Raw genomic sequence first — 15,204 nt, 5'->3', positions numbered from 1 at the left:
TCTCAAGGTGCTTGATGAATATTTATTAGATACGTCATAAAATATTTCGTCGTTCAAGCGCTCGCTAAATAAATTAGTCTAGCTGTATGGTGCAATTTTTTATATACTTGCTTTTTGTACTTTTATTACCTCCTTTATAGTCCTTTATCTTGTTTTTTTGTATTAAAATCCCTTATCTTTTTTTTTTAACTTGTAGATCCTTTGGGCCTATCTTGATTTTTACCTGATTTTCCCCTTGTAAATGAACAGTATGTGTATATCCCTTATCTTATTTTTTTTGGTTCCGTTTGTAGTGTACCATAGATAGATTGTTCCGTTTGTACCATGTGGCCGCTCCTACAGGGGGTGGGGGTGCACAAAAAGTCAATTTTGCCGCCCCTTCATCAACAGCTGAAAAGGTTGACCCAATTTGAAGAGCAAATGAGGTGGGATGGCTTGTGCCCCCCCCCCCCCAATATATGCGCATGCCTTTATAGCAGATTTCATTGACATTGGGGAATGGAACAATGGACAGTTGGAAAATTTTTTTTCTTGAAGTAGGCCTATTATAATGAAAGCACCTTTAGGTGACGAAATAAGTATGATGGTCCAATTGCATGTGAATCGCGCAAAAAAATGTAGCAAATTGAAGCTAAACTGGTGAAATATGGTACAAAAGTGGAATAAATGCACATTAAAGCGCACAAAAGCACACCATCATCCCCGGATCTATGCTTATGCTTCATTTACTCTTTTACCCCTTGTTTATAGGGCCCTTGTTTCATTTTATACTCAACTTGTTAGCTCTTGGTACTGCTCTTTTAGTATTTGATCTTGCTTCATTTGTATTTTGTAGTCTTGTCTTGCAATTTTGTTTATACTTGTAGTTCCTTGACCCTTGTCTTGTTTTTGTTTTGTTTTTTTAACTTTTTTTGGTACATGTGCATTTTGGATTTATTTATTTTTATATTTATTTATTTATTTATTTATTTATTTATTTATTTATTTATTTATTTATTTATTTATTTATTTATTTATTTATTTATTTATTTATTTATTTATTTATTTATTTATTTATTTATTTATTTAAATTATTTTGCTACTGGCAGTGTCATCAAGCAAACTTACAGTATTTATTTATTATTTTATATTTATTTATTTATTTTTTAATACTTGCAGTTCTCTCATCTTTGTGTGTGGGGGGTGTGGGTGGGGTGGGGTGTGTCTGTGCAGTGTACTCTATAGATCCTTGCCAAATTCATGCTTTATTTTTTAAATTGCACGATTTGTACAATATATTGCACTCAACGGCTGGACTAATTCGTCTTGCGTTCGTAACCTACATGCAAATAAGGGAGAACATCGATCTAATTTAAATATTTATGAGAATCGTATCATGATCGTATCCGGTGGTGTACAGTATTCGTGCCGTGCAAGATTCTTCGAAGGAGAATATCTCATATCTGGGGAAAGTCTGTGTGTTAAAAGGTTACCAAGAAAGCAGTTGCATCAGAAAGAAATGCGATAGGGTAAATAACAGATAAGAGTGTAATATTTTTGAATGCTCAGGTAGGCCCAGTACTAGAGTACATATATTGATGAAATATTATCATTTCTGGTCATCCTGGACTGGTGCAGTGGTAAGCTTAAAAGCTAGAAAAGTTCATCATGTATGCATGGTAGGTATTATAGAAGGAGAATTCACGAACCCAGTTCCCTTTGTACTATGATCGTTATGAGTCGATACTGAGCAATCAGGTATGAATGGTGCACTATCGATTTGCTAAGCTTCTTATCTATTGAGCTTGGCCGGTTATGAACCACCGTTATCGCGACTTCTAAGCAGAATGACGTCATTTTTACCCACAAAGCCAGGCTCCGATAAATCGCCTGTCCGATTGCCCGGGGCAATTAAAAATACTGTCGGGCAAGCTAAATCATCAAGCACCCTGCCCGATCGGGCAATTGCAAAATTATCGTGCAATGACGGCATTATGATTGTGTTCATATTTTACTTACATTATAGCAATGCAGATCGACAAACAAACAGTACAAAATATATTTCCGACAAGCCAGCAACTTAATTTCCCCTGTTATTGATCACAGGCTATTATTATGATAACACTGCAATGTATTCCTACACCTGTTCAGACGGCCCGGTCCGTGGGAATCCCCACATCACCGCATACATGAGTGAGACAAATGTTTTCATAAAATTTCATTCATTATTAATGAGGTCAATCGGATGACCCCGAAGGCCGAAACACGTACAGTGCATATCGCAGTTTATGATACGGTGGATACCGTACGAGCGCATGTTTAAACTTTTAATTATTAATGAGGTCAATCTGTGACGTTATGCCTTTTCCATGACCCCGAAAACATGTACAGTGCATAATACGACCATGTGCGTACGGCACTCACCATGCTCACTCATGAATTATTCAGCGCACGTGCTAGCTTGCAGCCCTGCCCCGGGAGAGCTGAGAGGGAGTGTGATCTAATTTGCATAGAACATTACAGCCACAGGCTCACAGCCCACAGCGGCTCTTTGATCTTGTCGTGCCTATTGAATTACCTAAATAAAATAAAATAAAATAAAATAACGGGATCAGCCCGGCGGTATCAGCAAGGGGCTTTCCTGTATTAATTGAAATCAGGACAGATCACGTCACATGTTATCAGTGCAGCGCACCACATTGTTTTGATGTTTTAAAACACAGTTAATTAATTTCTTTTTGGAGATATTCTTTCTTTCACGATGGATAAATTTGTAATTCAGACTCCGCCGCCTGCTCAGAAGCGGAATGCGGATGACAATGCTCCTGATAATTCAGAAACAGCGGCTGGTGGAACATCTCAACCAGGAACTGCTGGATCATCATCAGGATCAAAAACTAAGAAAGTGAAACTGAAATCAGACTCTAAAGCGGAGCTAAGCCTAAAGAAGATTACGAGGCTAAACGAAAGCTTAATAATTTTTACCCATATGGAAGAAAGAATTTCCATGGTTAGAAAACGATGATGCAAAACAGATAATGTACTGCAAATGGTGTCGTGAGGAACCTTCACTTGCTGATCCTTTGAGTCCCTTAGTAAAAGGGACAGGTCCTGGTGCTGCTAAAAAAACTGACTACAGAAAACCTGGATTAGTGACACATGATGGGAGTAATCAACATAAAAAGTCGCGGGAAAGAAACATGCTGAAGCAAACCCGGGTAAAGCGCCTATGGATACATTTCTTAAAAACTTGAGTTTAGCTGAAAAACAACGTTATCGAGCATTGATTAATACGTCACACTTCACCGCAAAACAAGATATTGCTATGAATAAATTTCCTGAGTTGTGTGATTTACAGGAGAAGAATGGTGTCGATATGGGTGACAATTTTAGGAATGACAAAAGTTGTAGACAATTTGTGGATTCTATTGCGGCTGCAGCAAGATCTGAAATATCGGAGGAAGTAAAAGATACACGATTTTTATGTGTTATGGCTGATGGTACAACCGATGCCGGCGTCATTGAACAAGAAAACGTGTACCTTAGATATGTTTGCACAGATGGGTCTGTAAAACTCGCATGGTGGATATTGTGGATGTAAAATCCGTGACGCTAATGGAGTTTTAGAAGGAATTGATTCTGGACTTCAATCAATCGGAGTTAGCGAGGAAATACAACAAGAAAAGCTAATTGCTTGTAACTTTGATGGGGCCGCTGTTAACATGGGCAAGGAAAATGGCGTGGCCAAAAAGTTAACAAATCGCGTTGGAGATCGCATGGTAAAAGTACACTGCGTAGCCCACAATTTGGAATTAGCAGTGTTAGATATGGCGAAGGGGCAAGATGTTTTGGATACAATCGAGTCCACCATGCGTGGCATATATAAGATATACCATCAAAGCCCTAAACAACGGAGAGGGCTTAACAAACTCTCTGAAGTACTTGAGGAACATGCACCGTACTACAGCGGAGTTAAACAAGTCCGTTGGTTAGCCAGTCGCTTTAAAGCACTGGATGCAGTAGAACGTAATTTACGCGTAACAATTGGACATCTGGAAGATCTTGCAGCTTCAAAACAGCATCTATCGGCAACTGCAACAGGCCTACTCCATAAACTGAAAGATCCTAAATTTATCAGAAGCATGTACTTCTTATTGGATTTTATGGAAATCGTTAGCACACTTTCAAAGCGCTTGCAAGCTGACGACCTTCTAGTGATGGATGTTGTTCACGAGTGTGATGATGCGCACTTAAACTAACGCAATTGAAACTGGAGTCTGGGTCTAAAGAAACTACATTTGTTAAAAACTATGATCCAGTTACTCGCAAGTTCAAGCATGGGAGTGGACATGTACATTTGGGAAAACCAACTACTGCATCCAGAACGCGAAGTGAAGCGCATGACACTGCTGATATGAATGATCAAGATGCAGCCGCAGAGAACCACCTGACATTACCAACTTCAAGAGTCGATCATTGACTCAACAGTGGAATACATTGACGAGAGATTCAGCGCTGCTTTCAAGAACCCCCGCTTAGCTGCTTCTCGCCTTTGACTTTCGAGAATGGCCTCCAAACGGGAGGAGTTGGTCGCTTTTGGAAAGGAAGACATTGATACACTTGTTACACATTTTGATACATGTCTATCCAGGGAAGAACGTATTAGCATAAAGAATGAGTGGGTCACTTTAAAAAGTAGACTTAGCGCACGGAAAGCGCGAGCAGCAACAGGTGCAGATGTTCTTTCAGTATATAAAGACATCATACGCCTAAGCCCTCCCAACTTAGCTAACATTTGTGCACTCATCAAAATCATGATGACAATTAGTGTCAGCACGGCTTGTGTCGAAAGCGTGGGTTTAGTGCCCTGAACAGAGTCAAAACTTCTCAAAGATGCCACATGTCGCAAGAGTGCCTACGGAACCATATGATGGTAAGCATCAACACACCATCTGTAAAACAATATACTCAAGAAATGGCCGACGCTGCCATTGACAAATATCTCAATGCTGGTCCCGGTACAAGGCACATTCATGGGCATAAAAAGCCAACAAGAACATCTACATCCACTACGCCTAGCACTAGCAGTGTCGGTGAAGGGAACATTGATATTATTGAGATTATTAATGACCCTGAAGCCCGCCCTGAAGTTGAAGAACCAGAACCGGAACCACAGAACTAAATATGACGGCACGGCGCGGTAAGCATGGTGAGTGAAAGCAGGGTCTATGCCTATGGTGAAACTAACTGACTTTTAAACTTCATGACTGTGTTGAAAAACTTTAATGATAAGATGTATCAATAATTACCAATCACACAATGTAACAATGTTGTTTATGCTCTTTTTGTATTTTATTACACGACATAACTGATGGTACAGTACATGTTTATAATCTACATGTTAAACATTGTTTATAATATTGTCAAACCAGTCACGAGTCACATAAAACCGTCAACACGGCATCATAAAATGATTAAAATCACTAGGAGTGTCGGCCGTACAGTATATATATTTAGACCGCGCCACGGCGGTACCTCTAGTAATGTTTTTAGGCAATTTTAGCTATTACAATACTGCAACTTGTTGACGGTTTTATTTCACAAATATTCGGGCATAATCGGGCAAGCAAAAGTTGACCTAAGCTTGCCCGATCGGGCAATTAAAAAAAAAAAATTTATCGGAGCCTGCACAAAGCATTGTGGCCGTGACCATAAACAAAGGAAAAGCGATTTACTTCGGTAATTTTATAACGCTAATATTTCTTATGGCCAAGCTTGGCGGATCATAGAAACAATATTGCCAGTCTTGGAAAACCTTTCCAAATCATTTCCACTGGTTTAAAAGTCCCGCAGACACCCGCCAGTATTACTAATCATGAAAAAAAAAATACATAAATTCACCGTAACTTTGGAAGGAAATGAGGGAATTCGATCAGGTTTTCGCTAGTAAATCAACTTGAACTCGGAAACACAATGACGCAATCGAAGATCATGTGACCAATGCAAAAGGGCACTAATACCATCCATTTCCGGTAGGGGTCACCTGGGGGGGTCTGTTTAAATTGAATTTTAAGATAGATGATCGATATTGTCGCATAACGATCATAAACATCAAAGGCCATGTTTGAGGGACTGCACTGATTAAATCCATTCAAGTGATGACTAGCGTTGAATAGCGTAATCGGCTTAACCCTATTGAGTGGATTAGGATTTTTCTGTGGAACCTCCTTCTATAATACCTACCATGATGTATGCATGACATGAGATGACTTGAGTAAAAGTAGGGATGTCATTGTCAATTTCTATGCAGAAATGAATGCCTCAATCCCTGCTTCCAGAGTTAAATGATACAAAGATCATCTCTGTAGGTGAAGCGGTTCCGGAGATATTAATTTTTTTGTGTTTCAAATTTTCATTTTGCCAAATTTATTTTTTTTGTTCTGAAATAAGCCGGATGTACGTATAAAATGGTTAAAAAAGGACCAGTAATTTATATCTTTTTCTTATTTCTCTTCTACATGTGCCTGCCAACAATTAAAAACTAAAACAAGTTCCATGTGGTTGGTTAATTTTTAAGAATGAAAAAGTGGTCTTTTGTACAATTTGCCCCATGGACCGTAGACTAATGCTATATCCAGGCTGGACACATCACACTACCGTGTGATGTGTCCAGTTCGTCGCCGAACTGACATATAACATGGAGAGTTTAGCATAACGGCCTGCCTATTTACGCTTCCTGAAAACACTCTTGCACATAACATACAAAACCACAAATTCACTAACTTCAACTTGCACTACCGACACCATGAAAAATATTTTAATTATTACCGATCCTTCAGAATACTTGCAAATATTGGCAGTTTCATAAAATCCTGCTGCTGAAAATCGTAAATTCCACAATCTTCTGTCAGATCCAGGTCAGTAATCACAGATGGGCGAATCTACCAGCGTGACAAGACCAGAGATAAATAAAGGATGAGAGGCCACGCCGTACAAATAGCTAGCCTGATTGGCAAGCGTCGTCGCTGGCCAGATCTTCTACGGTCGTGTATGATGAGTAGAGACCATAGAGCCCTATAGGGGTGTGTTATTTCACGAAGTTGCAAGTACAATTTTTACCCCCAGCCCAAAATATGGAGAGAACCAATATAAACTAGAAAAAATCAGTTTTAGTGAAATTGGAATATTGTAACCCCCCTGTACATGCCCTCTGAAAGTTTGACAATAAGGTTGCGAATTCGGCACCCTTGCAATCTGAAAAATGCATTATACAGTCATTAAACATAACAGTATCAGCAAGAATTACAAACACAATGACATACAGTGGAAAACAAATTATTTTGATGATTTGGACTCACTCAAGAGGCTTATCTCTACTTGTCAGGGTTGTGATTTTTCCTTTTTCACCCAAATTTCGGGATTTTATTCCTGATTTCATGATTTTTGCTCCCAATTTCAAGATTGGTTCAAATAGTCTTGGTTTAGGTAAACGTAACTCACCCTTTAAAGTATATCTACTTCAAGTGAATAATTGCATGATAGTGGCATCTGCTTTTGCTGTGACATTTTTAAATACAGTGTCAGATTAATATGTTTATGCAGATATTTTTTGTTGTCTTTTAGAAGTCTAAATATGTTGCTGGTTTTTGGTAAAGACATAGCGAACTTCAAGGTACCCCCCCCCCAACTTTTATTTTGTCAATGTCATCATTGTCACTCTTAAGGTATCGTTCAGCACTTGTAAATGGTCCTCCCATTTTTTTCAGTGTATCCAAATCCTTGTTCCTTCTTTTATCAACAGCGACATTTAATAGCGATTTCTTTTTTCTGCAGTCCTTCTTTCACAAGTGCTTCTTGCTTTATCTTGTTCCATTCCCTCATTATCTCTGGTATAGTGCTGTGTGCCACTTTAGTATAATCTTGGAATGATCCACTAGACCCTCCTTCAATCAAATCTGGCGATTTGAATTTAACTTTAACTTTAACTTTAACTTTAACTGCTTTGCACCCCTACGGCTTAATTCATAGTTAATGAACCCCACACTTCTCTCAGCTGAGATATTATTGACTGGTGCTTGATCAAGTTTCACGTTTGATGGAGAATGCTCACTCTCTTCTGCGAAACCAAAAATACCACCTTTCTGGTGTCGAAAGCCAGCAGCTATAAACTGTTGGAGCATAATTTGCAGAACCTTGCCAACTTGAGTCCGGGGGCACATCAAAATATTTTGGTGGGTATGTTCCCCGAATTTTGAGGTGGTGGGTCTTTTGAAGCTGACGGCCCGGTAAAAGGGGTCTTTTGGAGCTGCGAACAAGTAAAATGGTGACTTTTGGAGCTGCAAACAGTCAAATCAAGGGTCTTTCTTGGCTTTCTGTTTGAAAATCGCATGATTAAACCTTTTAGAGGTGAAATTATCAAAATTAAGGGTCTTTCGGAGCTCTATTTTGGTTAAATATGGGGGTCTCCTTCCTGAATGGCATATATCTTCATCATATCACATCATGATAAATCGATCACATGATATGAACATGAATGCTGGATTATTGGTATCTAGGAAGCATTTGGGATCTGTGAATTGCAAATCATCATACAGTTGATGGAAAGCAGGAATGAGCTTTGACCAGTATCGGATGCAGTTGTTAGAGAAACGAAAGGCTCGATGAGATGAAGATACTTTGAGAGTGATAATGATGACAAAACAAAAGTTCGGAAGTTTTACCTGGGGTTTTACCTTGAAGTTCGCTATGCTAGAGATACAGCGTTATCTTTACCAAAAACCAGCAACATGTTTAGACTTCTAAAAGGCTACAAAATTATCTGCAGAAACATAATTATGCTATACTCTGTATTTAAACAATGTCACAGCAAAGCCAGATGCCACTATGCAAGACTTTAATTCAGCTGTTGATGTAATTCTTCACTTGCAGTTGATACATTTTAAAGGGTGAGTTACATTGACCTAAACCCAGACAACTTGAATCAACCTTGAAATTGGGAGCAAAAATCATGAAATCAGGAATAAAATCCTAAAATTTGGGTGAAAAAAAGAAAAAATCACAACCCTGATAAGTAGAAATGAGCCTCTTGGGTCAGTCTAATTCACCAAAATAATTTGTTTTCCACTGTATGTCATTGTGTTTGTAAATCTTGCTCATACTATTATGTTTAATGACTGTATAATGCATTTTCACATTGCAAGGTTGCGAATTCGGCAACCTTATTGTCAAACTTTCAGAGGGCATGTACAGGGGGTTACAATATTCGAATTTCACTGAAATTGTTTTTTCTAGTTCATATTGGTTGTCTCCATATTTTGAGCTGGGGGTTTAAATTTTTTTAATTTATCACACCCCCCTATATAGGGCTCTGTGGAAGAAACGGTTCCTAATTTTGAAGCCATGGATAATATATTCATTTATACGAGAACCATATTTTTGTACCAATCACAGAACAGAATTTCACTTACTCACAGCTGTCAATCATTCTTGTGAAACGAAGCTCCGCCTAGTATCAAGGTCTTCTTCATGCATTGGTTGTGCGCATTAACTAGCCTCCAGCACAAATCCTGTGCACACGATCAGGTTGGATGGGCGGTTTACGCCTGGTTTACACAATAGGAACTGCGATGCAACCTAAACTGGATCGTTTCCGTGTATTTGCATTGCATGGTGGGTAATCGCCTGCCAGTTTTGCGTCACTCCGCGTTCACAACAGTTTAAAATCAACACAGGTAAATCCATATAAAAATTAACATGGACACAAAATTGACATAGCTTATGTAATTCAAATAATAAAATAATAAAATGTAATATTATCATGATAGATGCACGTTTTATTAAAACTTGAAAAGATTATTAAGTCCAATAATTTGTTTGTGTTAGCTTGCACGAGTCACAAAAATGGCGACCCATCACGCATTTTCTGTAGACTGCTGCCCTCAGTCGTCAACCGTCTGGATTGACGACGTGACTGAGAAAACTACGTGGAAAAAAAGTGACGGATTTTGCAACAGGATTCCTGTGGCATAGAGCATGCGCAGTTGTGTCCAAATTGACCTTTTGACCGAGTTTGTTGTTTTTAGAAGTTCAGAGCGCGATCTTATCACAGCGGCGCGGTACAGCGACGCGGTACACGGGCGCCGCTAGTCAGTCGCGCTACGGCGCACAACCAAAGTCGCATTGAATAGTTTTCAGAAATCCGTCATGATATTGGCTGTAAGATAATCAGTCGTCACTACGAAGCATACACACAGTACATGCGAAGTGTAGACGGCTGATTGGAATTAGTCTACATTTTCTGCATGTGTCGACATTAGTAACTCATAGTGACTGTCCTCAAACTAGCGCCAGTGTGTCTCAGGCCTGATAACGACCCCAGGTAATTTTATGCAGAAAGTTTTCTTGCGAACAGCTGCAGGTGACAATTAAACAATGAACACGGCTTGTTTATGTACATGCGTGGGGAGGCTTGTACGTCAGCTGACGTGTTTTGGACATGTTCCGGCGTAAAAAAGTGTCGTTTTTCTTCATGAAAAATACCAGCGATGACCAGTTTTTTGTGGGCTATTTGATTTACAGGTTCGTCATAGGGTAGAAATGATAGCTGTACAATTTGTATAACATACAGTTTAACATAGGCCTAAACATTAAATGGGCACAACTCGACCTTCCGTATTATGCACAAGTATGTGGAAGTGGCAGGCATAGACTAATGCCATAGTCGAACTTTGATAAAATATGTTATTATTATAGCTAAAATATTAAATTCTCGATCATGAAAGCCAACTTGGGTATGCACAGTTATTTGCGTCGAGCGTACTACGCAAAAATACCGGCGCTACAGCTTTTGAGAATTGACCAATCACACAGTCGTTGCTAGGCAAGGTCAAGGTTCGGTCATGCAGGTCGCGCGATCGTGTTATTCTATGAAAAGTACGCTGACGCAGAAGGTACATCCTCTCATGATCAAGAATATATTATTTTGGCTAAAATAGCAGTCAAGTTAGCTATAGCAGTCAAGTTAGCTCAATCGATAAGGCGTTCGACTCTGGTGCGAGAGGTTGCGGGTTCGAACCCTGGCGGCAGTGTTCGAAATAAGCACTTATCCTCTTGTCCTCTTGTCCAAAAATCACCGGGGACAACCATATTGAGCTATGTAATTATCCCCTGGACAACCACATTTGGATTCTTTGCACTCAAAGGCACGACATGACATAGGCCTATATTTTGGGGACAAGCTGAATTCATTCTTTAGTTGTCCCCGGGAGTATGCCCAGCGAGGTCACGTCACACTCGGTGTGACGTGCCCTGAACTCCAAATAACTTTCGTAAGCGACAGACAAATTGCAGGAAAGCGTGCCAATTTAAGCTTCCTGTAATATCTATTGCACATAACCATGTATGTACATGATCCACCAGTGGAGCTTCTGCGACCCCTGCGCAGAACTTCCGATAGTGGATTATCTGCGCACACGTGGGACGCGTAATGAATCCACAGTCGGATTTTCGGCGACGTGCAATGAAAATCCCTTCGTATATAGTATATAGCAGAGTAATTCTGCGACGGTCGCAGGGAATCCACGGACGGATTTTCGGCGCACGTGCTCAAAAACTCCCCTCCGTATATAGGTCAGGTGGAGTAATTCTGCGCACGATCGCAGGGAATCCACGGACGGATTTTTCGGCGCGCGCGCGCAGAAACTCCCCTCCGTATATAGTTCAGGTGGAGTAATTCTGCGCACGGTCGCAGGGAATCCACGGACGGACTTTCGGCGCACGTGCGCAGAAACTCCCCTCCGTATATAGTTCAGGTGGAGTAATTCTGCGCACGGTCGCAGGGAATCCACGGACGGATTTTCGGCGCACGTTTTTAATCACCTCATGAGTTGTTATGTATGTACATGATCCACCAGTGGAGCTTCTGCGACCCCTGCGCAGAACTTCCGATAGTGGATTATCTGCGCACGGTGGACGCAAGGAATCCACAGTCGGATTTTCGGCGCACGTGCAATGAAAATCCCCTTCGTATATAGTATATAGCAGAGTAATTCTGCGCACGGTCGCAGGGAATCCACGGACGGATTTTTGGCGCACATGCTCAGAAACTCCCTCCGTGATATAGTTCAGGTGGAGTAATTCTGCGACGGTCGCAGGGAATCCACAGACGGACTTTCGGCGACGCGGCGCAGAAACTCCCCTCCGTATATAGTTCAGGTGGAGTAATTCTGCGACGGTCGCAGGGAATCCACGGACGGACTTTCGGCGCACGTGCGCAGAAACTCCCCTCCGTATATAATTCAGGTGGAGTAATTCTGCGCACGGTCGCTCGTTTTTAATCACCTCATGAGTTGTTATGATTTAATATTATTAAATGGTAGAAAGAATGAAATATTATATAACTCCGTGGAGTAATTCTATGACGGTCGCAGGGAATCCACGGACGGATTTTCGGGCGACGTTTTTAATCATCTCATGAATTGTTATGATTTAATATTATTAAATGGTAGAAAGTAAGAAATATTATTTTAGGGCCTATATGTTTAGAGTCAGTTCTGCGCATCAAGTTTCATGTTTAAAAAAAATAACTTAGAAAGTAAGAAATATTATATATATTTTTAGAGTCAGAACGGTGGAGTTTTTTTCAAGATACGGCAGTCGCAGGGAATCCACAGTCGGACTTTCGGCGCACGTTTTAATCATCTCATGAATTGTTATGATTTGATATTATTACTCCACCGGAGTTATATATAAATAATATTTCATACTTTCTACCATTTAATAATATTAAATCATAACAATTCATGAGATGATTAAAACGCATGCCAAAATCCATCCAGGATTCCCTGCATGCGGCGCAGAATTACTCCACCGAGCTATATACGGAGGGGAGTTTCTGCGACGCGCGCCGAAAGTCCGTCTGTGGATTCCCTGCATCGCGCGCAGAATTACTCCACCGGAACTATATACGGAGGGGATTTTCATTGCACGTGCGCCGAAAATCCGACTGTGGATTCCTTGCGTCCACCGTGCGCAGATAATCCACTATCGGAAGTTCTGCGCAGGGGTCGCAGAAGCTCCACTGGTGGATAGCTTACATAACTCACATAACATACGAAGTCACAAACTTACAAACTTCAATATGCACTTCAAATACAGCAGACCAGCTGTTAATTATTACCGGTACCGATCCTGTAGAATAACTTACATACATGTAATCTTCAATTTCATGGAATCCTGTTGCTCAGAATTGCAAATGTCATTTTTATCTGTCAAATGCGCTGTGGATGACGTGCTCAGAGATTTTATGATATGCTCCATAAATCACAGGTGTGAAACTGACTTTATACCACTCGCTCGCGTTCGCAGAAAAGCGAAGCCTCCGGCTACCTCGTGGCACTGGGTATGACGTCATCATGGACGTGTACAAAATTTCCGACGGGCGCCTTATTTATTTATAACCCGTTTTGTGATTGGTTGCAAAAACCATTCATCGCAATCGTAAGCCAATCAATGAACGCGACGGCCTTTTACGGTATCTATGACTAACTCAAAATGAAGGATTTAATTTGATTAAAATTTGTATGATATTTTATTTGAATTGAAGTGTTTAAGAATGAGAATAAGGTATTGTTTTTAGCGCTGGAGTGCATATATCGTCTCATATAACAGGCGACATCATTATTTTTGGCGTAAAACAACTCGGCTTCGCCTCGTTGTTTTACTTAAAATAATGATGTCGCCCGTGTTATATGAGACGATAGATGCACTCCAGCAGCTAAAAACAATACCTTTATTCTCTAAATGTACATTTATCGACTTTCTTTATTTGCGTCAATAATAGAATATCGATTCAATCGAAATGTCTCCATTTTGAGTTTGTACTACACCTCTGAGCGACAAAGCGATCGATTTCTAGCCAATCAGATACGGTAGGCCTCCTTTTCTTGCGTTCGGTGAAATACCAATCGCCCGTGGCTGTTGACACTGTGTGATGCATATAATCCATCCGCTTTATGACCGAAGCTTTCTGAGGCGCCGCTTAGCGAGGGAATCCTGCCTTCTTTCTGTGTGAAAATGTGGTAGGGTATTTCAATATGAGCCCTAAAATATTGACTATTGTACTTTCTTTAGTTTTTTTCATGTACAGTAACTATGTAAGCTCTACCCATTCAAGTGGTTACCAACTGAATAAGATTCAAAATATGCAAATGAGTGTAGATCTCGGTGGTGAAAATACTATCAACTTGTCCTGTATAATTTGCTATCTTAATACTAATTATGGCGTGTCTGTCCTCTGTCCGCTGCTATCGGCGTCAAGGCGTTATTTCGCTAACGCGTGCTTTCATGGTGCGATAACGCTAACGCTGCTGTGCGTATCGCGTGTGCGTGATGCGCTATCGCGTAGTGCTGCGGAGTACCGACGGGCGCAGTGCAAGCATCGGAAAGCATTACAGTGACTAACAGGTGCATAGGCCTATTTTAAAGACATGATTAACATACCCGTTTGCGTTCACATTTCTCCCGATTGAATTGACGGCCTACATCCAGACACTACTAAAATTTCGGGGTATTTTTGGGTCCTCCGATGTGGTTGCAGGACAGGGTTTGGAAGAGGCGAACGATGGGTTTTCAGATTATAGGTTCAAGTAAGCGCCACAGCTACAAAACAGAGTTGATAGTTGTGTCTTAATCATTGAGAGACATATATCGTATAGGTCAGGACAAGTATTATAGGTAATGGGCGTTGGGTAATTAGAGATAGGCCTATCACGAGAACCGCCCAACCCGAGAACCGCGAAATCTAGTTTAACATAATTTGCACTTGTATCTTAATGGTGTGCTTTTTTTGACCACAGGATTCCTATAATTTAAAATAACACGTTCAGTTTGAGAAAAAAGAGCCAGAAAATAAAAATTTTACACTTAGAACTTGCCACACAATCTCATACCATACCCACCTTTCCACTAAAGTTCTATTCTCATTTCCAGTGTTACTTAATCTAGTAAATATTTAGCGGTACCATATGTTTTCTTGATGCAGCTAGTTTATTGCTATCCTAGTTGAAAGACATCAATATAGATTGGAATCATGTCACAGTTTGCTAGGAATCTTGGACTCCTTGGTAGTCATGGTAATCCTGCTGGACATGGAGGTGGTGGTGGAGGCAATTCTGGATTTGGTAAGTTGTTTACAATTTTAAGGGGGTACTACACCCCTGCCAATTT

At 40.4% G+C, this 15,204-nt stretch overlaps 1 protein-coding gene across 1 annotated transcript in view; it reads left to right on the top strand.

Annotated features, from left to right (window-relative positions):
* The first annotated feature begins 1,456 nt into the window (after positions 1-1,456).
* Positions 1,457-15,204, top strand: part of LOC140154865 (ecto-NOX disulfide-thiol exchanger 2-like) — a 32,604-nt gene continuing 18,856 nt past the window's right edge. Inside the window, exons 1-2 of the mRNA XM_072177515.1 lie at positions 1,457-1,508; positions 15,020-15,158. Coding sequence (XP_072033616.1) covers positions 15,068-15,158 — 91 coding nt within the window. The 5' untranslated portion in view covers positions 1,457-1,508; positions 15,020-15,067. The remainder of the gene's footprint in view (positions 1,509-15,019; positions 15,159-15,204) is intronic.

Source organism: Amphiura filiformis, chromosome 6, assembly GCF_039555335.1.
Source record: "Amphiura filiformis chromosome 6, Afil_fr2py, whole genome shotgun sequence".
Taxonomy (NCBI): Eukaryota; Metazoa; Echinodermata; class Ophiuroidea; order Amphilepidida; family Amphiuridae; genus Amphiura; species Amphiura filiformis.
Note: the sequence above shows the minus strand (reverse complement) of the source record. Positions and strands in the feature narration are given on the sequence as shown.